The sequence below is a fragment of the Bos taurus genome, chromosome 7 (genome assembly GCF_002263795.3).
Source record: "Bos taurus isolate L1 Dominette 01449 registration number 42190680 breed Hereford chromosome 7, ARS-UCD2.0, whole genome shotgun sequence".
Lineage (NCBI taxonomy): Eukaryota > Metazoa > Chordata > Mammalia > Artiodactyla > Bovidae > Bos > Bos taurus.
The window spans coordinates 80,775,236-80,799,119 of record NC_037334.1 but is presented as its reverse complement, the minus strand read 5'-3'; the positions used below and the strand labels follow the sequence as shown (position 1 = coordinate 80,799,119).

The 23,884-nt window shown below is 40.7% G+C and overlaps 1 protein-coding gene across 3 annotated transcripts in view; it reads right to left on the bottom strand.

Moving 5' to 3' along the window:
- MSH3 (mutS homolog 3) overlaps positions 1 to 23,884 on the bottom strand; it is a 182,616-nt gene that overhangs the window by 132,477 nt on the left and 26,255 nt on the right. For all 3 annotated transcript variants that reach the window (XM_024994619.2, NM_001434983.1, NM_001102305.2), the window contains exon 9: positions 3,597 to 3,709. In XM_024994619.2, the coding sequence (XP_024850387.1) occupies positions 3,597 to 3,709 (113 nt within the window). The remainder of the gene's footprint in view (positions 1 to 3,596; positions 3,710 to 23,884) is intronic.

Below are 23,884 nucleotides of genomic sequence, written 5' to 3'. Positions count from 1 at the left end.
GTATACAAGGAAATGAGTTGAAAATCTTTCATAGTAGTAAAAAATTACAGAAAACCTAATTGAATATCAATTAATAGATAAATTTCAGTACCTCTAGATTGGTATGCACCTACTACTGGGAAGGACTTTCCCATTAGCTTTCCATCTGGTCTCCCACTCCCTGTGCCCTATCAGTTCAGTTTAGTTCAGTTCAGTCGCTCAGTCGTGTCCGACTCTTTGCGACCCCATGCATTGCAGCACGCCAGGCCTCCCTGTCCATCACCAACTCCCGGAGTTCACTCAGATTCACGTCCATCAAGTCAGTGATGCCATCCAGGCATCTCATCCTTTGTCGTCCCCTTCTCCTCCTGCCCCTTATCCCTCCCAGCATCAGAGTCTTTTCCAATGAGACAACTCTTTGCATGAGGTGGCCAAAGTACTGGAGTTTCAGCTTTAGCATCATTCCTTCCAAAGAAATCCCAGGGCTGATCTCCTTCAGAGTGGACTGGTTGGATCTCCTTGCAGTCCAAGGGACTTTCAAGAGTGTTCTCCAACACCACAGTTCCAAAGCATCAATTCTTCGGCACTCAGCCTTCTTCACAGTCCAACTCTCACATCCATACATGACCACTGGAAAAACCATAGCCTTGACTAGATGGACCTTTGTTGGCAAAGTAATGTCTCTGCTTTTGAATATGATGTCTAGGTTGGACATAACTTTCCTTCCAAGGAGTAAGCGTCTTTTAATTTCATGGCTGCAGTCACCATCTGCAGTGATTTTGGAGCCCCCAAAAATAAAGTCTGACAGTTTCCACTGTTTGATGGGACCGGATGCCATGATCTTCACTTTCTGAATGTTGAGCTTTAAGCCAACTTTTTCACTCTCCACTTTCACTTTCATCAAGAGGCTTTTTAGTTCCTCTTCACTTTCTGCCATAAGGTGGTGTCATCTGCATAACTGAGGTTATTGATATTTTTCCCGGCAATCTTGATTCCAGTTTGTGTTTCTTCCAGCCCAGAGTTTCTCATGATGTACTCTGCATATAAGTTAAATAAGCAGGGTGACAATATACAGCCTTGACGTACTCCTTTCCCGATCTGGAACCAGTCTGTTGTTCCATGTCCAGTTCTAACTGTTGCTTCCTGACCTGCATACAGATTTCTCAAGAGGCAGGTTAGGTGGTCTGGTATTCCCATCTCTTTCAGAATTTCCCACAGTTTATTGTGATCCACACAGTCAAAGGCTTTGGCATAGTCAATAAAGCAGAAATAGGGTATTCTTAACAGAACAGGCAGAGGAATCCTTTTGAAAACGTACATCATATCATTAGATTACTTTGCTTTCAAATCCTGCAACATCTCTCAACTCACTGAGAGATGTGGCTCAAGTTCATAAGGATCTAAAAGTCCCTAAAAAACCTGCTCTCCATCTCCTTTTATCTCTGAGCTTACCGCCTAATAGTCTCTTCCTTAGTTACTCTGTACCAGCACCCAGGCTCCCTGACATTCTTTAAACACACCAGGCACTTAAATACACTATACTTAGTGTTGTTTCTGCCTGAAAAACTGTTTCTTCGCTCATCCATGTGGTTTTCCCCCTTAACCCCTCTAATCTTTGTTCCATCTTTGTTCAATTGCCATTTTCTCAGTGCGGTCTTCCTTCACCACTGCATTTAAAAATTCACCTCTTCCCTGTCTGTCTTCTTTTTAAACTCTGTGCATTTATTTATTTTTGGCTGTGCGGGGTCTTCGCCGCTGCGCGGGCTTTTTCTCTAGTTGCTGCAAGCAGGGGCTACTCTCCAGTTGTGACGCACAGGCTTCTCAACCACGATGGCTTCTCTTGTTGCTGAGTACGAGCCCAGGGTGCGTAGGCTGCAGTAGCTGAGGCACGTGGGCTTAGTAGTTGCGGCTCCCAGGGTCTAGAGCACAGGCTCAGTGGTTGTGGTGCAGGGGCTTAGGTGCTCTGCGGCATGTGGGATCTTCCCAGACTAGGGATCAAACCCGTAGGACCTGCACTGGCAGCTGGGTTCTTTACCACTGAGCTACCAGGGAAGACCTTCCCTGCCTTTCTCTAAAGAACTCATCACCTTCAAACACTATTTTATTGTACACCTCCTCCCGCTAGACTAAAAAACTCCAGAAGGGCAGGAATTTTTGTCTGATTTCTTAAAGTATAAACAATACTTTTAATAGGCATTCAATAAAAATTAGTTGAAATAATAAATCCAAGTCATATTTAATAAAAATAAAGAATTACGCATGTTCATGTGTAGACCTGTACATGAAAAAATTCTTAAGAATTTGACAGGAGGGACTTTTACCTTTTTCCTTATACACAACTATGTTTTGATTTTTTTTTTTGCAGTAGGTATTTACTACCTTTAGAAAAAATTATAAGACACTGTCTATAAATCTGTAATATAAAGTATATTACTTTCAACATAACTTTTTGTAAAAACAAGGTATAAATGAAGAATTAATTCTTTTCTCTTCTACTGAGAGTTTCATCTTTTGACTGCCCAGCTCTGTTCCCCAGGAAACCTGATAAAGATGGAATGCCAATGTGTTATGAGACAGCACTGCATATGGAGGAAATGGCCTGAAATCAGGAAATTGCATCCAGACTAGGAGAGGAATTACCTGATTCTAGAATTTTGGCCTTCCTTCAGTACACTGACTCTTTGAACTTGGTATGTCCTTTGGAGAAATTCCAGCAAGAGCTAAGGTTTCCTGTAGGGCAGACCCTGCATCCACCTGCTTTCTTTGCAGCTGAGTTGTCACTAGAGGATGCCGGGAAGTTCAGTGCCCAGTGGCTCTATGGACTGCTGCAAAGATGGAGAAGACTCCTCCCGCTAAAGAAATGGTGCTGCGCCAGCAAACTGGATTTTCTGTCCTATGTGATTCTAGGTGAACTGGATGCCAAGAGTGGCTTATGTATTTTCATGACTTAGTCCTGTCTTTAGCTGAGCATAATTTGATGATTCCTTGGCATTGGCCAAGACACCATGAGATTAAAAAGAATGGGGGGAAAATGCCATAAGACACTGATGCCTAAGAGGGAGCTGGGGGAGGTTGGTCCAAGGGTGAAAGCTTTGCAACAGGATAAAAACGGATCTTAACATAAGCTGGACTGGCAAGAATGAGGGGTGCAGGCCAGATCAAACAGACACTCAGCTGAGGAAACGTGAATCAGACAAATAATGGATTCAACCTATTAAGACCCTGTCAACAATGTTCTGGTATTTTAATTCTGGGCATTAATTTTTAGAAATGCTAGCCTTCCTTAGGACATTTCTCCACACATTTTATAAAACTGCAAGGAAAATCATGGCCACCTTTTGAGGGAAGGAAGAAGGAAGATGACTCAGTAATTAACTTGTCACATTCCATGAATATGTCAAAAACACCACATTACTAAAATGGTCACAACTACAAAAAGCAACTGCAGTAATCCATCTGATAAGTGTAAGAACAGTGAATGCTTTCCTCTGCTTCTTCCAGTTGTTTATCAATAACTACCTAGCTTTCACTAGCCTTTAAGTCAAATTTGCACCTTTATCCAGATCTCAACTCAGTTATATTTGCAGACATATGGCTAACATGTATAAAATATTTACCTTTAATGTCGACTACATCTTTTGCATAAAATTCTGTAACCTCTTGGAAAGCATGGCTGTATTCAAAATACACATTCTTCATCCTTTCTACTCGAATTCTGTCATCCCGCACACTGAAAGAAAAAAAAAAATTTTTAAATAATTATACATAATCTTGAAAGATCTGTATTCAGGCCCTGACCTGACCAAAATAAATACTCATTCATTATTTTTTCCCAAGATGAAAAAAAAAAAATAAGATCTAAGGTTTCCCTGTCAAAAGTCTACATTTCATAAAATACTATTACTTTAACTACTGGTATTTTATATCACCTTCACATAGTGAGCACTCTAAACATACTATTATCAAGAACTTATTAAAAGTACAGTTACTTTAATAAACACCAAAGAGAGAAAAACGGAAAAGCAATCAATTTAATTGCATCATTTGTGTAAACCCACTAACAAGAGAACACATCACTGAGTATTTCTTTCCTCGAAAAGGCATCTTTGTCTGGTTGGCTCTGTGCTAAGTCCATTTCTTCTACCAGAGCCTCCCTAGTCAAATATAGTAAATTCCTCTTAGGTCCACTCCCACTCTTTACTTAAAAGAGGAACTAAAAAGCCTCTTGATGAAAGTGAAAGTGGAGAGTGAAAAAGTTGGCTTAAAGCTCAACATCAGAAAACTAAGATCATGGCATCTGGTCCCATCACTTCATGGGAAATAGATGGGGAAACAGTGGAAACAGTGTCAGACTTTATTTTTTTGGGCTCCAAAATCACTGCAGATGGTGACTGCAGCCATGAAATTAAAAGACGCTTACTCCTGGGAAGGAAAGTTATGACCAACCTAGATGGCATATTCAAAAGCAGAGACATTACTTTGCCAACAAAGGTCTGTCTAGTCAAGGCTATGGTTTTTCCAGTGGTCATGTATGGATGTGAGAGTTGAACTATGAAGAAAGCTGAGCAGTGAAGAATTGATGCTTTTGAATTGTGGTGTTGGAGAAGACTCTTGAGAGTCCCTTGGACTGCAAGGAGATCCAACCAGTCCGTTCTAAAGGAGATCAGTCCTGGGTGTTCTTTGGAAGGAATGATGCTAAAGCTGAAACTCCAGTACTTTGGCCACCTGATGTGAAGAGTTGACTCATCGGAAAAGACTCTGATGCTGGGAGGGATTGGGGGCAGGATGACAGAGAATGAGATGGCTGGATGGCATCACCAACTCGATGGACGTGGGTTTGGGTGAACTCCGGGAGTTGGTGATGGACAGGGAGGCCTGGCGTGCTGCAATTCATGGGGTCGCAAGGAGTCGGACACGACTGAGTGACTGAACTTAACTGAAGACTTATTTAAAACTATGCGTGTATGTGTATATGCTCATCTGAGTACATAAACAAAATCATCAAATCATCATCCATGCTGCTAGTACACTCTCATCCATTTCCTATTTTGCTTGACTCCCCCTTCCCCTCCCTCTTCTCCTTTCCTAATCACCTCACTCCCAAGCCATGGTAACAGCCTAGGAGGAATCCTTTCTCATTTTTCTCATGTTCATATGGTCACATACATATATACTCACACATACACACATACATATACATATATACTCACACATACTCCATTTCATAAAAATGGAGCGACTTTATACAAACTTTCCTGTATCTTATTTTCTCTACTAAGTAATAACTCTTGGAATTCCCTCCATATAAAGTGACCTAGATACAACTCATTCTTTCTAATGGCTAAAAAAATATCTTATAGTATGTAAAAGCCATAATTTATACAACCATTTCTTTACTATTGGACATTCACTTGATGTTAATATTTTGCCACATGTTACTTTAGAATATTTTTATCTAAAAAAGTTATAGATACAGATGTATCCGGCACACGTCCCTCTTCAGTCATATTCATCTACCATCTTTAGAAGTAAATGCTACCATCAACTTGGTGTATATCACCACCATGTATGTTTTTATATTTTACAACATATTTTATCATCTTTACACAATACATTGTATTGTTTCATGTTTTAAATCTCATATAAGCAATACTTTATTATACATACACTTCTACAACTTGCTTTTGCACTCAGTACTATATTTCCAAGATTTGTACATAAAGCTAGACATGCTTCTTTTTATATTTTCAATTATTTCTTATATTTGAGTAGACTTTTAAGATTTGTCATTCAAATTTAATTAATCCGAATTTATTTGAGGGGGTGGTGTGACGTTGAAAATACACTTTTATTTTCCATATGATTATCAATTAATGACCAAGCACCATTTATAAAACATTCCATCTTTTACTACTGATTTATGATGCTGCCCCCACATTTCTGTATATGTGTGACACTGTTTCTAGCTTCTATCCTATTCTACTATCTTTTGTCTACCTCTGTATCAGGGCCATAGTACTGTAATTTCCATGGCTTGGTATCAATATCTGTGGCAAGGCCCCCACCTTGTCTTTCAAGATTGTCTTCATTACTCCTGGGCTTCTGATTTTCTTTAAAATTTTAGTTTCATTTTGTCAAGTTTTACAAAAATCTTATTGGGCTGTTGACTGGATTGCAATGAACTAATTTAGAGAGAAATGATATCTTAACAAATTAAGAGATCCCACTGTTAAAGATGGCATAAGATCTCTACTTATTCATGTCTTTTATATCTAACAATATTGTTCCATTATTTTCTCCATATTATATGTATCTTTGGTTGCACTCACTCTTAGATTAATAATACTATGAAGGGAATCTTTTCTTCTATTATATTTATTAAAAGCTTATCATTGGTGTACATCAACCCAAATTCTTATATGTAGCAATTATACTAAACACTTTTTTCTTATATTGTCTGTGTATATATTAATATCACCCGCAAGAGGAAAATTTCCATTTTTCATTTCTTTTTCCTATCTCATAACACTACAAGCTAAGACCTCCAGGGCTACATTGAACAAAGGTAATGCCAACTGGCATCCTTAGTTTCTTACTGAAGCTAATGGGAATGCTTCCAAAGTTTCAGCTCTTAAGTATGATATTTGCTGTGGGTTTTGGAGTAAATGACTTGTTAGCCAAAGGTTTGGTAAGTTACCCAGTTTTTGCGAAAAGAAAAAAATTAGTCATAAACGATTACTGAATCTTACCTAATATTCTTTTTACAGGTGTCAAAATGATCATATGGTTTCCTCTCACTTAACCTCATATTATTCGTATTTTCTAATGCTGAATGAACCCTGCATTCCTGGAATATATTATACTTGTAATGATGCTCTGTACTGCTTAAATAAAGTTATAAACTTGATTTCTTAGTTTTTTTCCCCCAGAATGTCTGTGCCAGCATACCTAGCTCCAAAGGCTTTTTCTGTTCTACTATAAAACTAGACAGGCATCAGCTGCTTCAGAAAGAAATCTTAAAGGGAGAATTTTCCCCCATCTGTGGTGCTGAAGAGGATTTTTCCACCTTAATCCAATGCAGAGAGTATCAGACTAACTATTGCAAATCTCTTGTCAATTTTTATCTTCCTATAGACACCCTTAATACCTGAATTTTTAGAAGCTTGTTGCAAAGTTATTTAGCCACTCAAAGAGCAATGAGTGACCTTACCTGAGTCCCACAATGTTTCTGTACAAGTTCCTAGAGTGAACACACGAGGCAGCTGGTAACTCAATTACTGTTCTAATTAACATTTTGTTCGAGAAGCAGATAAGAATTTAGAAACCCATTAAATCTGATAAAAAATGACTTGTCAGTTATCTTTGAGGCTTTCCATGGAAGCATTACAAGAGTGTTAAATTCAACATTTTGCAATCTGTATGTTAAATACCCTCCTACATTTTTTTTTCCCCCACAAACTGGTTGGAGTTATATGTGAAATCTCTAATCTGTGGTTTCCTAGATTTTTTTCTTTTTATGGTAAAATCAAATCACTGTATCTTCTAAACAAAAGCCTTCCTGAAACACTGTATTCATAAAGAGTAATATCCAGCCAGAGAATTTTGTCAAACTGGATATTAGTAAAATTTCTATATTCAACAGAGAACTGTCGATCTTGGTTTCTTCAAACTGCAGCCTGCGGAAATACCCGGGTGGAAAACACCAGCAACAAACATTAAAAGCACAGGTGCCACACCCCAAATGTGTTCAATCTGAATTCAGATTGAATTGAATTCAATCGGAACGGAATTCAATCTGAATTCAGCAGGAAGCTGGGGGAGAGAGGGTATTTTCAGCAGCATTTTGGGGGTGATCCACAGGCAAAGTGCAAACCACAAACACTCATCTATATGAAAAATACTGGTGACCATCACAGGACTAGAGTACGAAGTGGAAATGTAAATCTTCTCCAAAGGCAGTCCATGTTTTAGCTGCTCTATTAGAGGTGGGCCGTCAGTATCTTCGCACCAAAAAAACCAGTAAGGAAGTCAACTAAGGTCAAGTAATTGACACAGGACTTTAAAAACGATTTTAAAGAAACAGAAACAAAAAAACATCTTCCCACCCTCTTAAGAGGCTGTTTGTGACCAGGGGTTGAAGCCTTCTGAATGGAAAAGAGGCCGCAGAAGCTATGCTCCTCCAGGGACCTGGGGAGGCAACCACCCTTCTGGGCCGGATGGGAGGACCACTGTCAACATGCGAGGAGTCTCAGTCATCACGTGGGGTAGGCAAAGCTGGACTGTCTTAAGATTTCCAATTAAAAATTCCTTTTTGTGTATTACATGCCTGCCAGTTGCCAGATATACTGTATTTGAAAAGTTAAGTAGTGGTAAGACTCTCAACAAGAGCGGAGTCCATGCTAAAAAAGAGGGGGAGCTTTAGACCGAGGAACTTTTAAAGTCACCTTGGACATAAAACTGGTAATTTTCAGGTGTTGAGTAACAGACTACCTACAAAGGTTTTGATAATGTAATTGTGACCAAATGTCAGCTTACCAATTTTATGATCTATGCTGACTTTGGAAACTATCATTTTTATATATAAAAAAAAAGCCTTGTTAAAGGCTGATAATCTACTCTAGGAAAACTCAAGGCCTCTTCTGACAGTGTATTTACTGATAATAACAATACAGACTGAGTTCCAAGCTTGCTGAGTGATTAAATTCTGTCCTCTGAAAACAGAATGCAATAGAGGTTGAGATTAAATAAAACAGACCATGTAACAGAGTCATGATGTCTCCATATTAGGATGAAATTCATTAATTTTATCACTGCTCATAATTGGGAACTGCCACCACTTTCTTAAAAGACAGAGGGCATAATGTCAAATTATAAAGACAACCACTAGAACAAAAATATCAGAATAACCCCAGCAGAACAGCAAGGAAAACATACCACAGTGAAAGATTCTTTGAAAGATATTTAAAAAAGAAAATTAAATGCCAGCAAGCTAATATCACATATATCTGCCATGACAACAAATGTGAGTTAAACTCACCTATTTAAAGAAAATTAACCTCAGACTGGATTACAAGATAGAAAAACTTTCTACACTACCAATAGGAACAAAATTTTAAATCATTCAGAAAGGGTAGAAATGGATAGATGGAAAAAACTGCCCAGATGAATATATTAGGCTAACACAAATTTTTTAAAAAAAGCATGGGACAAAATTTTGCTATTAGACAAGGTAAAATTCAGGACAAAAAGCATTATAACAAGACAAAGAGAGCTACTTAAAGATAAAAAGGACAGGATAGAAGAAAAGCTTTTCATCCCATATTCTTTTAAGAATTTTAAATTTCTGAACCATTAGAATATACTACTTATTAAAAACTGTTTATTAAGAAGAGAGAAAAAAAAAGGAAACCGGATTTACACAGGCGCTCCCAGAAGACATCTGTCCATTTCCCCCAACTTGAATCTGAAAGGCTAGGAGCTCAGGAGACGGAGTGGCTGCCTCCGTCCTGCCACCTTGCAGAACATAAGCCGTCGGCCAACACCGGAGTGGGAGACAAAGGAGAAGAGCTTGTAAACCCAGCCATGCCTAATTCCAGCCCACCTTCAAGCTTTTCACTGATGTGAACCAAGATGCTCATTTTCTACTTTTTAAAAATTCAGTAACAACTCAGTAGAAAGTATAGGGTTTTAGAAAAGTCAAAAAGGAATCTTTTACTGTCCAGAGAAGGAGGTAGACACCATCTCACAGACAGCATCTTAAAGATGGCAACAAATGGAAGTGAGAAAAACCCAGTCTGATTTCAGCTGGTGAGGCTACTTCAGCCCCAACCAAGAGGGAGACAGAGAATAAATCAGAGATTATCTAGAGACCACAATGACCCCCCTTCCCCACCATGCAGAGCGAGAAGGACCCTTGCCAAGTTACTGCTGGGGGCTAGAAAGTAAAGCAGGTTTAGGGCCAAGCCCCTGCAGGATTAGAAAGAGCTGAGGTAAAGAAACACTAGGACGTGGCCCCAGAGGACAGCCCAGCTGGGGAGCGAGGGGAAGGACTGAGAATTTCCTCGCGCACTGTGTAAACCCCATGGGGCCTGAGCAAGAGAGAAGGCCTAAGGTCCAGCGAGTAACCAAGGCTGGCGGCTGTGCTTGCTGTTCTAAAGACTAAGATAGGAGATCTTATCTTAAGGGAAGACGTCTATACTAGCTAAAGTCATGTCTTTCCAAGAAAATTTTCTGGTTTTTATTTTTTCTTTTACAGTAGTATTTACTTTAAGAGGGAAAAACAAAAAAACAGGTAACACGCCATCAAAAAATTGCTAATCTGTCTGGAAATTGCTAACCTGAAGGAAAGCACTTCTATCTGCAATGAGGTTAGGAAAATAAAGAGAATTAGAGTGCTCAAAGTTGGGGAGCCGGTGGAAGGGGAAGATGAAGGGAGAGGAAAAGGGGGCAGAAAGTCCAGGGGCCTAGAGAAGGCATCATTTCTGTCTACAGTCATAATCAGCTCTTCTTCCCTGACCCTAGAAATCTTTCCCAAGGATGAACTCCCATGGAACAGTATTTTAAAACCTCCATCTCTTCTTAATCTTTCAGTCTATCCCAATCATGAATCTTTTTACCACCCATCTCCACATACCACAGCCACAGGCCTGTGCACACATTCTAACTTAACAAGCCAGCCAGGACTCACCTCCTCTAAGAAGCTTTCCCAGAAGAATAACCACAGGCCAGGATGACCTGTGCTTTCTACTGGACCCGCGGGACTGTGGTTTGTAAAGTAATACCTTCAGAAATAGGTTTGTAAAGTAATACCTTCAGAAATAAAGTTACTTTGTTTGAAGCCCACATACTTTTTGTCAAGAACTTTACTGCCAGAGAGAGAAATACAAACCGTAATATGCATTACAAAGGAATGAAAGTTTCATGGAATATTAACCAAAATAATGTCAACTGTGCTATAAAACATTCAGTTCAGTTCAGTCGCTCAGTCGTGTCTGACTCTTTGCGACCCCATGAATCGCAGCACGCCAGGCCTCCCTGTCCATCACCAACTCCCGGAGTTCACTCAAACTCACGTCCATCAAGTCGGTGATGCCATCCAGCCATCTCATCCTCTGTCGTCCCCTTCTCCTACTGTCCCCAATCCCTCCCAGCATCAGGGTCTTTTCCAATGAGTCAACTCTTTGCATGCGGTGGCCAAAGTACTGGAGTTTCAGCTTTAGCATCATTCCTTCCAAAGAAATCCCAGGGCTGATATCCTTCAGAATGGACTGGTTGGATCTCCTTGCAGTCCAAGGGACTCTCAAGAGTCTTCTCCAACACCACACTTCAAAAGCATCAATTCTTCGGCGCTCAGCCTTCTTCACAGTCCAACTCTCACATCCATACATGATCACAGGAAAAACCACAGCTTGACTAGACGAACCTTTGTTGGCAAAGTAATGTCTCTGCTTTTGAATATGCTATGTAGGTTGGTCATAACTTTCCTTCCAAGGAGTAAGCATCTTTTAATTTCATGGCTGCAGTCACCATCTGCAGTGATTTTGGAGCCCAGAAAAATAAAGTCTGACATTGTTTCCACTGTTTCCCCATCTATTTCCCATGAAGTGATGGGGCCAGATGCCATGATCTTCGTTTTCTGAATGTTGGGCTTTAAGCCAACTTTTTCACTCTCCTCTTTCACTTTCATCAAGAGGCTTTTTAGTCCCTCTTCACTTTCTGTCATAAGGGTGGTGTCATCTGCATATCTGAGGTTATTGATATTCTCCCGGCAATCTTGATTCCAGCTTGTACCATTACTCCTTTTGAAATCCAGAAGCAGCAGAGGGGAAGGAAGGGAATGGCTGCTTCTCTGTGTGTTTTTCCTGAGAAGCCGTATAATAGAGTGGTTCCGAGCCTGTGCTTCAGAACCAGGAAGTCTGGGTGAAATCCCAGTTCTGCCCCTTACTGGTGGAATACCCTAGACTTAACAGCCTTAGGCCTCAGTTTCCTGGAAATCTGTATTAAAGGAACAGCTGCTCCCTCATAGGGTTTGTGACGATTAAGTCAGTCAATAAATATAAAGCCCTTAGAATAGGTATCTAATACCTACTGTTAGCTGTTGCTATTATTATTAATATTCTCACTGCTACTTAAGAATGAGAGATAGCAGTAGTCAGGTGCTCAAGGACAAAAGAGAGAGCTTTAAAAACAGATGGAACTGGGCAGGACAGGCACAAAGGAAAGACCACGCCAGCAATGAGAAATATTCTCAGTAGCTCCCACGATGTTTCTAACGGCACCTTTTTCACTCCAGGGATGAAGCTGAGGAAAAGCTAAAGAGGGATTTCAGAAACTACTGCCCCTCCCCAAAATAGACACAAACCGTTTTCATTAAACAGGGAGAAACAAAAGAAGTCACTCGAAGGGTCATTCAAATAGCAGTCTTCAGAGTAAAGTAAGCCAGAAAGAGAAAAATAAATATTGTATTTTAACACATATATGTGGAGGCTAGAACAATGGTACAGATGAACCTATTTGCAAGGCAGGAATAGAGATGCAGACATAGCGAACAGACACAGGACAGGCAGGGGATGGGATGAATTGGGAGACTGGGATTGACATGTACACACCACCATGTGTAAAATAGACAGCCAGTGGGAATCTGCTGTGCAGCACAGGGAGCTTAGCTGGGTGCTCTATGGTGACCTAGATGGGTGGGATGAGAAGTGGGAGTGGCAAGGAGAACCAAGGAGGAGGATATATGGATATATGGATATACATGTAGCTGACTCACTTCGCCGTACAGCAGAAACGAACAACATTGTAAAGCAACTGAATTCCAATAAATCAAAATTTTTTTAATTTTTAAAAATGAGAAAACAAAAGATATGGATTAATTTTAAAGTTAAGCGTTAGAAAAATTAACAAAAGCTGCTAAACTCTAAAACTGATAACCTCGATATATACACACTACTACATATAAAATAGATAACTAATAAGGACCTACTGTACAGCACAGAGAACTCTACTCAACACTCTGGAATGACCTATATGGAAAAAGAATCTGAAAAAGAGTGGAATGTATGTGTATGTTTAAATGATTTCAGGCTTCCCAGTGGCACAGTGGTAAGGCAACCACCTGCCAATGTAGGAGACACAAGGGACATGGGTCCAAGCTGGGTGGGGAAGATCCCCTAGAGTCAGAAATGGCAACCTATTCCAGAATTCTTGCCTGGGAAATCTCATGGACAGAGGAGCCTGGCAGGCTGCAGTCCATGGGGCTGCAGAGTCAGACATGACTGAGCACCCAAATCCACACACATATGCGCATATCTTTTCCCATACTCTTCTCCATCACGGTGTATTACAGGATACTGAATGTAGTTCCCTGTGCTATACAGTAGGATCTTGTTTATCTATTTTGTATATAGCAGTTTGCATCCATTAATCCCGAACTTCTAATTTATCCCTCTTCCACTCCCACCTTTGATAAACACAAATTTGTTTTCTGCGTCTGTGAGTCTTTCTCTGTTTTGTTAATAAGTTTATTTGTACGACATTTTAGATTCTGCATATAATGAGCAGAGGATAAGATAGTTAAGACAGCATCAACAACTCAATGGACATGAATTTGAGCAGACTCCAGGAGATAGTAGGGCTTCCCAGGTGGCACTCGTGGTAAAGAATCCACCTGCCAATGCAGGAGATACAAGAGATGTGGGTTCGATCCCTTAATCAAGAAGATCCCTTGGAGAAGGAAATGTCAACACACTCCAGTATTCTTACCTTGGAAATCCCATGGACCTAGAAGCCTGGCGGGCTACAGTCCATGGGGGTCACATGAGTCAAGACATGACTGAGTGATCGAGCACACACACACCAGGAGACAGTGAAGGACAAGGGAGGCTGGCATGCTGCAGTCCATGGAGCTGCAGAACTGGACACAACTTAGCAACTGAACTACAAGACAAGTGGTATCGTGTGGTATCTGTCGTCCTCTGTCTGACTGACTTTACGTAGTGTGATAATCTCTGATAATCTAGGTCCATCCATGTTGCTATAAATAACGTCATTTCATTCTTTTTTATGGCTGAGTAATATTCTATATATGTACCAAATCTTCTTTATTCATTCATCTGTTGATAGACATTTAGGGTTGTTTCCATGTCTTGGATACTGTAAATAGTGATGCTAAACACAAAAGCATGTATCTTTTCAAATTAGAGTTTTCTCTAGATATATACCCAGGAATGGGACTGCTAGATCTTATGGCAATTCTATTCCTAGCTTTTTAAGGAACCTCCATACTGTTTTCCATAGTAGCTGCACCAATTTACATTCCCACCAATACTGTAGGAGGGCAACCCATTTTTTTCTTTAACAAGCAAAAGAAGCATATGAAAACATCATTGGTGATCAAAAAAGAAAAAGTAAGTTAAAACCAAAAATGAGACACGACTTCACACTCACTATAATGGCTAAAATTAAAAACAATGTTAACACCAAGGACTGGGAAAGATATAGGACAACTGTAATCCTCATATCCTGCTGACGACAGCACATAATTGGGTAACTAAGAGTTTGGTTGGGCTTCCCTAGTGGTCCGGTGGTTAGGAATCCACCTGCCAACACAGGGGACACAGATTTGATCCCTGGTCCAGGAAGATTCCACATGATGCAAGGCTACTAAGCCCAGGCTCCAGAGCCTACACTCTGGAGAAGCCATGGCAACGAGAAGCCTGTGTGCCATAACCAGCGAGTAGCCCCTGCTCTCGGCAGCTGGAGAAAACTCATGCACACCAACAAAGACCCAGTGCAGCCAAAAATAAATAAAATTAAAAGTTTGGCTGTTTCTTATACAGGTAAATATATACTTACCAACACAGCCCAGCGATTCCACTCCTGGGTATTTGCCCAAAATAGAAATACATGTCCACAAGAAGACTAGAATACCAACACGCTCAGCAGCTTTACTGCAAATGGGCAAACACTCAAACGTTCAGCGAGTGAATGGATAAACAAATTCTGTGGAAATACTACAAACAATAAAAAGGAACAAACTACTCACACACTCATAGGTTTTATGCTGTAAGGGGCTGTACACAAACAACGCATACTGTAATGAGCCCATCTATGTGAAACTCTGTAACAGTCTAACCAGATCAGTATTCGTTTGGAGTAGGAGGTGGAGGTAGGGAGAAGAATCCAAAGAGGCACAGGGAAATTTCTGAAAAGAGGGAAATGTTCTATATCTTAATTGGGGTGGTGGTTACATTGATGTATATATTTTTTCAAAACTGATTTGACTTATACGCTTAAATTGTGTAAATTGTATTGCATGTAAATTATACTCAATTAAAGCTGATTAAAAATTAAAGCTTTTGACATTTGCCATTATAATTTATAGCTGAAAATATTCTATTAAGAAATCTGAACATTGGCCTTAGGAAGCATCACTATGAACAAAGCTAGAAGAGGTGATGGAATTCCAGTTGAACTATTTCAAATCCTAAAAGATGATGCTGTGAAAGACCTGCACTCAATATGCCAGCAAATTTGGAAAACTCAGCAGTGGCCACAGGACTGGAAAAGGTCAGTTTTCATTCCAGTCCCAAAGAAAGGCAATGCCAAAGAATGTTCAAACTATCGCACAATTGCACTCATCTCACATGCTAGCAAAGTAATGCTCAAAATTCTCCAAGCCAGGCTTCAAAAGTACGTGAACTGTGAACTTCCAGATGTTCAGGCTGGATCTAGAAAAGGCAGAGGAACCAGAGATCAAATTGCCAACATCCACTGGATCATGGAAAAAGCAAGAGAGTTCCAAAAAAAATCTACTTTATTGATTACACCAAAGCCTTTGACTGTGTGGATCACAATAAACTGTGGAAAATTCTTCAAGAGATGGGAATACCAGACCACCTGACCCGCCTCTTGAGAAATCTGTATGCAGGTCAGGATGCAACAGTTAGAACCGGACATGAAACAACGGACTGGTTCCAAATTGGGAAAGGAGGACGTCAAGGCTGTATATTGTCACCCTGCTTATTTAACTTCTATGCAGAGTACATCACGCGAAATGTCGGACTGGATGAAGCACAAGCTGGAATCAAGATTGCCGGGAGAAATATCAATAACCTCAGATATGCAGATGACACCACCCTTCTGACAGAAAGTGAAGAACTAAAGAGCCTCTTGATGAAAGTGAAAGAGGAGAGTGAAAAAGTTGGCTTAAAACTCAACATTCAGAAAACTAAGATCATGGCATCCAGTTTGATCACTTCATGGCAAATAGATGGGGAAACAACAGAAACAGTGAGAGACTTCATTTTCTTAGGCTCCAAAATCACTGCAGATGGTAACTGCAGCCATGAAAGTAAAAGAGGCTTGCTCCTTGGAAGAAAAACTATGATCAACCTAGACAGTATATTAAAAAGCAGAGACATTACTTTGCCAACAAAGGTCAATCTAGTTAAAGCTATTGTTTTTCCAGGGGTCATGTATGGATGTGAGAGTTGGACTATAAGGAAAGCTGAGCACTGAAGAATTGATGCTTTTGAACTGTGGTTTTGGAGGAGACTCTTGAGAGTCCCTTGGGCTGTAAGGCGATCCAACCAGTCAATCCTAAGGGAAATCAGTCCCAAATATTCATTGGAAGGACTGATGCTGAAGCTGAAACTCCAACACTGTGGCCACCTGATGCGAAGAATTGACTCATTGGAAAAGACCCTGATGCTGGGGAAGACTGAAGACAGAAGGGGACAACAGAGGATGAGATGGTTGGATGGCATCACTGAAGTGATGGACATGAGTTTGAGCAAGCTGTGGGAACTGGTGATAGACAGGGAGGCCTGGCGTGCTGCAGTCCATGGGGTTGCAAAGAGTAGGACATGACTGAGCAACTATACTCAACATTTAGACCAACAAATTCCTATGCAAATGTGTATTTCAAATACATTTTTGGAATAAGATCCTAATTCTAGCATTTATTCAGCAAAAACTATGGTGCAACTTCTTTTTGAAGAAAAACATTTAACTCTAAAAAGTACATTCCATATTTACATGCTTTGAGATGATCACAGTTTAAATGTCAACCACTGTTTTACATACATACAATCATCCTAATACCAAGCAAATTTTTACAAATTAATTTACATTTCCTGTGACTGAAAGACATTTTTTTGCAGTCACAAAAATCACAAAATCATTATCTGATATTATACGCCTTTAAGAAAAGCAAACAAAACCCTACTTTCTGAGAACTCAATCATTTTATAGAATTCTGAAGAGAATCATCAGCATTACATTCTCAGATTAGTGGAAAGTCATCTCAAATTTTTTTCATGCATGATTAAAAACATTCTCTCAGTGACAGACACAAAAGACAATTTCACTTGGATCATAAGCCTTTTGAGGTCATTAACAAGCTCAAGGCTGCATGAGAAAACCTAAAACAAGCAATCTTCCTAAACTAACATTTTCCTCATCAAATACCAAACTCGGATATTATCACCAGAAAAGGCTGCTTCAAAAAAATATTTGGAGGGAGGTTCAAGAGGGAGGGAACATATGTACACTTATGGCTAATTCATGGTGATGTATGGCAGAAACCAACACAATATTGTAAAGCAATTATCCTTCAATTAAAAATAAATTAAGAAAAAAACCTAAACAAAAAAAAAAAAATCAACAAACTGACAATCTGCAATTCATAGTACAATGAATAACTAACTGATGTTTCCTTTTCAATGCAACAAATCTTCACTACAGGAATAAATGGGGAAAAAAGAGAAAAGGAGGTCCCTGCTGTGTGTTATTGGAGAAGGCAATGGCACCCCACTCTAGTACTCTTGCCTGGAAAATCCCATGGACGGAGGAGCCTGGTAGGCTGCAGACCATGGGGTCGCGAAGAGTTGGACACAACTGAGCAACTTGACTTTCACTTTTCCCTTTCATGCATTGGAGAAGGAAATGGCAACCCACTCCAGTGTTCTTGCCTGGAGAATCCCAGGGACGGGGAGCCTGGTGGGCCGCCGTCTATGGGGTCACACAGAGTCGGACACGACTGAAGCGTCTTAGCAGCAGTAGCTGTGTGTTATGGGTTGAACTGTGTCCTCCTAGAAGCCCGATGTGGAAGTCCTAACCCCAGTACTTCAGAATGTCAGCTTATTTGGAGACAGAGTGCTTACAGAGGTCATCAAGTTGAAGTGATGTCATTAGGTGGGCCCCCGTTCAGTATGACCTGTGTCCTTATAAAAGGGGGAAATCTGGACACAGATCGTGTTCATGCTCAGTTGGTAAATCGTGTCTGACTCTGCAGGGCTTCCCAGGTGGCACCAGTGGTAGAAATAAGTTAGTGAAAGTTGCTCAGTCGTGTCTGACTCTTTGCGACCCCATGGACTATATACAGTCCCTGGAATTCTCCAGACCAGAATACTGGAGTGGGTAGCCATTCCCTTCTCCAGGGGAGCTTCCCAACCCAAGGATCAAACCCAGGTCTCCCACATTGCAGGTGGATTTTTTACCAGTTGAGCCACAGGGAAGCCCAAGACAAGTGATAAAGAACCCACCTGCCAATGCAGGAGACACAAGAGATGTGAGTTCTCCTGGCTTGGGGAAAGAAGATCCTCTGGAGGAGGGCATGGCAAGCCACTCCAGTATTCTTGCCTGGAGAATCCCATGACAGAGGCAAGAATACTGGAGCAGGTTGTCATTTCCTTCTCCAGGGGATCTTCACAACCCAAGAATCAAACCCACATCTCCTGCATTGACAGGTGGATTCTTTACTGCTGAGACACCACGGAAGCCCCTGGACACAGAAACACACAAAAGAAAGACAATATAAAGAAACATAGGAAGAAGATGGCCATCTACAAGCCAAGGGGAGAGGCCTGGGAAAGCCTTCCCTCACAGCCCTTAGAAGAAACCAACCCTGCTGGAACCCTGATGTTAGATTTCTAGCCTCCAGAAGTAAAACAGATTTCTGTTTTTTAAGCCACCCAGTTTGTGGTATTTTGTTACATCAGTCCCAGCAAACTAACATAACCCCACGGAAAGGCTCAACATCTATTCAGAGACGCTTATAAATGCATCACTGAGATACCTAGTACATTGAGAGGCATGCTGTGGCAACCAATTTAAAAAGTGTAAATATGCTCACCACGGCTGATTTTAAGCTACCAAGGCTTTAACAACCAGAAAGCAAGTTCCATGAGAACATAATTAATTAGCCAGTCTCCCAAGCCTCTACAAGCTAGATCTAACATAGACCAACGACACAGGCTTCAGCATCTAAGAGCTACAATCCCTTTTCCCAAGTGAGCTTTCTGAACCAGGGATCGAACAAACCAGGCCTCCTGCACTGCAGGCAGGTTCTTTACCCTCTGAGCTACCAAGGAAGCCCTTAATATCTACAGATTACGTCAATGTATAGCCAAGGTCAGAACCTCAACTGAAAACTGTAGGAGAGCTTCATAAAGGCCTAAGACTGTGAAAATATGGGCTATTTTAGAAGACAGATGTGGACAAAACCCAGCGTACCACATAATAATAACTTAATAATGGTAAAAAAAAAAAAAAAAGAAAAAGAAAACAAGCAGTGAATGAAAAAAAGAGCTAGCACTTACTGAACACTTCCTATGTTCTATGTACTGTTTTAAACCATTACTTGTATTAACTAACTTCATCACCACTACTACTTTATGAAAAAGTTCTATTATAATATACCTGTTTTGAATAAGGAAACAGAGCCAAATAGAGGTTAACAAGATCCATAGCTTTAAAAAAAAAACAAAAAACGGGAAGCTAAGATGCTAAGATTCACACACAGGCTGTTTGGCTCCAGACTCCACACTCAGACCATGGTCCTATGCCATCTCTCACTGTATATGACATGTTTAGAACATGACCATCAGCATAGAGCAACCAGAGAGAGGGACAAGGGACCAGACAGGAGAAAGTGTGCCATATTCCTGGCCTCATGTTACCTTACACAAGCAATGGGTTTGCAACTCAAATGGGGTCTTTGCAATTCATGGACTATACATGGAATTCTCCAGGCCAGAATACTGGAGTGGGTAGCCTTTCCCTTCTCCAGGGGATCTTCCCAACCCAGGGATCGAACCCAGGTCTCCCACGTTGCAGGCAGATCCTTTACCAGCTGAGCCACAAGGAAAGCCCAAGAATACTGGAGTGGGTAGCCTATCCCTTGTCTAATGGATCTCCCTGACCCAGGAACTGAACCAGGGTCTCCTGCATTGCAGGCAGATTCTTTACCAACTGAGCTATCAGGGAAGCCCACTGCAACTCAAACTCTGGTAAAATCAATTAATTTAACCTTTTTGCATAACTTGTTGCTTAAAAATGTCGAATCAGTAGACGAGTATGCAAGTGAAAACTAAAACTCTCTATAAAACAACATCACTATCTCCTTACTTATGTATAAAAAATAAGGTTTAGACACAAGATAAGGATTGCCGAGCAGGCAAAAAGCACCTGTCCCCTCTCAGAAGCAATCAGCACAGCCCAGAGCCTCTGAGAAGGAATGCCGGAGAATCACACACATTCCCTAAGCCACAAAGAGAATTCTGGAAGATGAGGCTGGCACTCACTAAGCTTCTGAAACAAAGGCAGCACCAAGTAGGAAAAGTCAAAGTTTTCTACTTTTAAAGTTAGAGGGAAGACATCCACAAACACTTCACATCATCACGGCCCCCGGGGATGAATGAATCCCATGACTATTTCCAACTTTAGCCAGTAATTAACTCTGGAATTGTTCTTTTTTAAAAAAATCCTTTTCATCTATGTATCTGCAGAGCATTGTGAAATACCAGCACTTTGACAAAGGCAGTGTATGGGACAACGGCGGGACTGAAAAAAACACATGTCCCCTTTGTCAGTACAGAGGGGAAGACAGAGTGAAGGAAACAAGCAAACAAGAAGCCTGAGGGAAGCGTCTCTCCTTTCAGGGGCATATAATTTACTGTACACAGGGCCCTGGAAGTAACCTAAGGACGCCCTTTCCTCAGCAGCTGTGGGAAAATGACAGAACGCGTTGAGAGGCTAAGTTCTGTGTCTCGGTAGCAATAAGTAGGCGGAAAGGAGGCAGAATATGACAATCAACCTGTAGACCAGGCTGTTCCCACGGTTTTCCAGTAGGTAGAAGAAATAGGATTTTATTCTGTATGGGTGAGCAATCAATTGTCTTACTCAATTTAATCACCCACAGGTAAATTCTGTGGTCTCTGGGGGTTGATAGTTAAAAGTTACATAAAAGACTGCCAAGTATCCTTACCTACAAGGTAACTTATACATCAATGACTGCCTGACTTAGCAAGTAGGAATTGCTCAGCCTTAAAAGGACAGTAATCATTTTATCAAGTGCTTCCAAACTACTAATATTTCAGTCAGAAGCCAGCTAGTTTTTACATTCCCACTTGTAAAAGTTACATCGATGTCAAGAGTATTAAACAACTGTCAGCTAGTTTGAAAAAGGAAGCAAAAGAAACTGGGCATTCAAGGAAGGGAGGCAATGGTTTGACTTCATTCTGTAACCATCTACCAATTAACAAAAAATTCTTTAAAGCTACAAGCCACAGGAAGTAAAATAGTTTGCATGACTACCCAGTACCCACACATAATGGTAGCGTATAACTCTTCTATTAATATGTAACAAATTGCTAAAAACTTAGCGGCTTAAAACAACATACATTTCTTACCTCAGTTCTGTAGGTCAGAATTCCAACACTGACCTCACTGGGCTGAAATCAAGGTATCAACAGGGCTGAGCTCCTTTCTGAAGGCTCGAGGAGAGAATCTGGTTCCTTGCCCTTTCCGGTTGCTAGAGGCAGTCTACGTTTCATGGCTCCTGGCCTCTTCCTCCATCCTCTAAGAAATCTGAGTGGGTCAAACACTCACATCGTATCACTCTGACTTTTCTGCCTCCTTGTCCACATTTAAAGGACTCTGGTGATTCACTGGGCCCACCTGCCGAATCTAGGGTCCTCTCCCTACCTTAAAGTCAGCTGAGGAGCAATTTTAACCTCCCTTTGTCATTTAACCTCACATACTCACAGATCCAGATCCTGGATTTGGGACACCGTATCTTTGGAGATAGACAAATAGATACATGTAAGCATACCATGCTACTTGGTAGCTACTAGACCACCGGCACCTATTTCCTCATATACAAATTTGTAATTTATAAATTATATAGTGATTACTATATAATAATAGTAATTACCACAAAGGGCTGTTGTGAAGATTATATGAGTTAATATAAGCAATGGTCACCAAATATACTTGGTATATACTAAGAGCTTTACCCAGTATTTTTAACAAACTCATATTTCATCTTTGTTTAAACTTTTCTCTCACTGTGGAATATATTTCCCCAACACCTGTCTAGTTAAGTGTTGTTTATCCTTCTAGGCACTCTCTTGCATGAAGCTCCCCCTACACTGCAAAAAACTGCATTTGTCTAATATAGCAGTTACTACTCATATGTAGCCACTGAGCACTTGCAATGTGGCTGGTTGGAACTAAGATGTGCTGGAAGTGTATAATACATACTGTACTTTGAAAATTTTGTAAAAAGTAATGTAAAGATTTAATACAGAAAGCAGAATATAACAGAGCTGTATGTTGAAATGACATTTTGGATATACTGAATTTAAAAAGTGAATTATTAAAAATTAATTGCATCTATTTCTTTTAGCTTTTCAATGTGGCTGCTGGAAAATTTTTAATTACATATGTGACTTAAATTGTATTTCTACCAAGCAGTTCAGTTCAATCGCTCAGTCGTGTCTGACTCTTTGCGACCCCACAAACTGCAGCACGCCAGGCCTCCCTGTCCATCACCAACTCCTGGAGTCCACCCAAACCCATGTTCATCGAGTCAATGATGCCATCCAACCATCTCATCCTCTGTCATCCCCTTCTCCTCCTGCCCTCAAACTTTCCCAGCATCAGGGTCTTTTCCAATGAGTCAGCTCTTCGCATCAGGTGGCCAAAGTATTGGAGTTTCAGCTTCAGCAGCAGTCCTTCCAAAGAACACCCAGGACTGATTTCCTTTAGGATGGTCTGGTTCGATCTCCTTGCAGTCCAAGGGACTCTCAAGAGTCTTCTCCAACACCCCAGTTCAAAAGCATCAATTCTTCTGTGCTCAGCTTTCTTCACAGTCCAACTCTCACATCCATACATGACCACTGGAAAAACCATAGCCTTGACTAGACGAACCTTTGTTGGCAAAGTAATGTCTCTGCTTTTTAATATGCTGTCTAGGTTGGTCATAACTGTCCTTCCAAGGAGCGCTGGTTCACAAAGAATTACCCTCGCCCTCTCATGTACTCTCTTAGTATTTAGTTTGCTTTCCTATCACACACACACTGTATAATCTGCTTTGTACTGCACTGATTTGCATATATGCTGGCTTTTCAAACAGACTGGTAGCCTTTAACGGGCAAGGGCTTCCCTGGTGGCTTAGAATGGTAAACAACGTGGGAGACCCAGGCTCGATCTCTGGATTGGGAAGATCCCCTGGAGAAGGGAATGGCGACCCACACCAGTATTCTTGCCTGAAGAATTTCATGGACAGAGGAGCCTGGCAAGCTACAGTCCATGGGTCGCAAAGAGTCGGTCATGACTGAGCTACTAACACACACACACAAGGGACAAAGGTCATGGATCTTCTAATCTCAAGACGATCCATGGTAAATGCACAATAAACGTTTGTGAAGCTGAATGGAAAAGGAAGCATTATTTAGCTAATGCGTTTTGTCTACATTATTTAATTTATTGTTAACTGGAATGACCAGAAGTCAATCTGTCTTTGATGCAACTTTTTCTTGGGTTAAAGGATTGATTAGGATATAAGCAAATAGAAAAAGTTTCATACTGGAGCCTATTATACAGAGTGAAGTAAGAC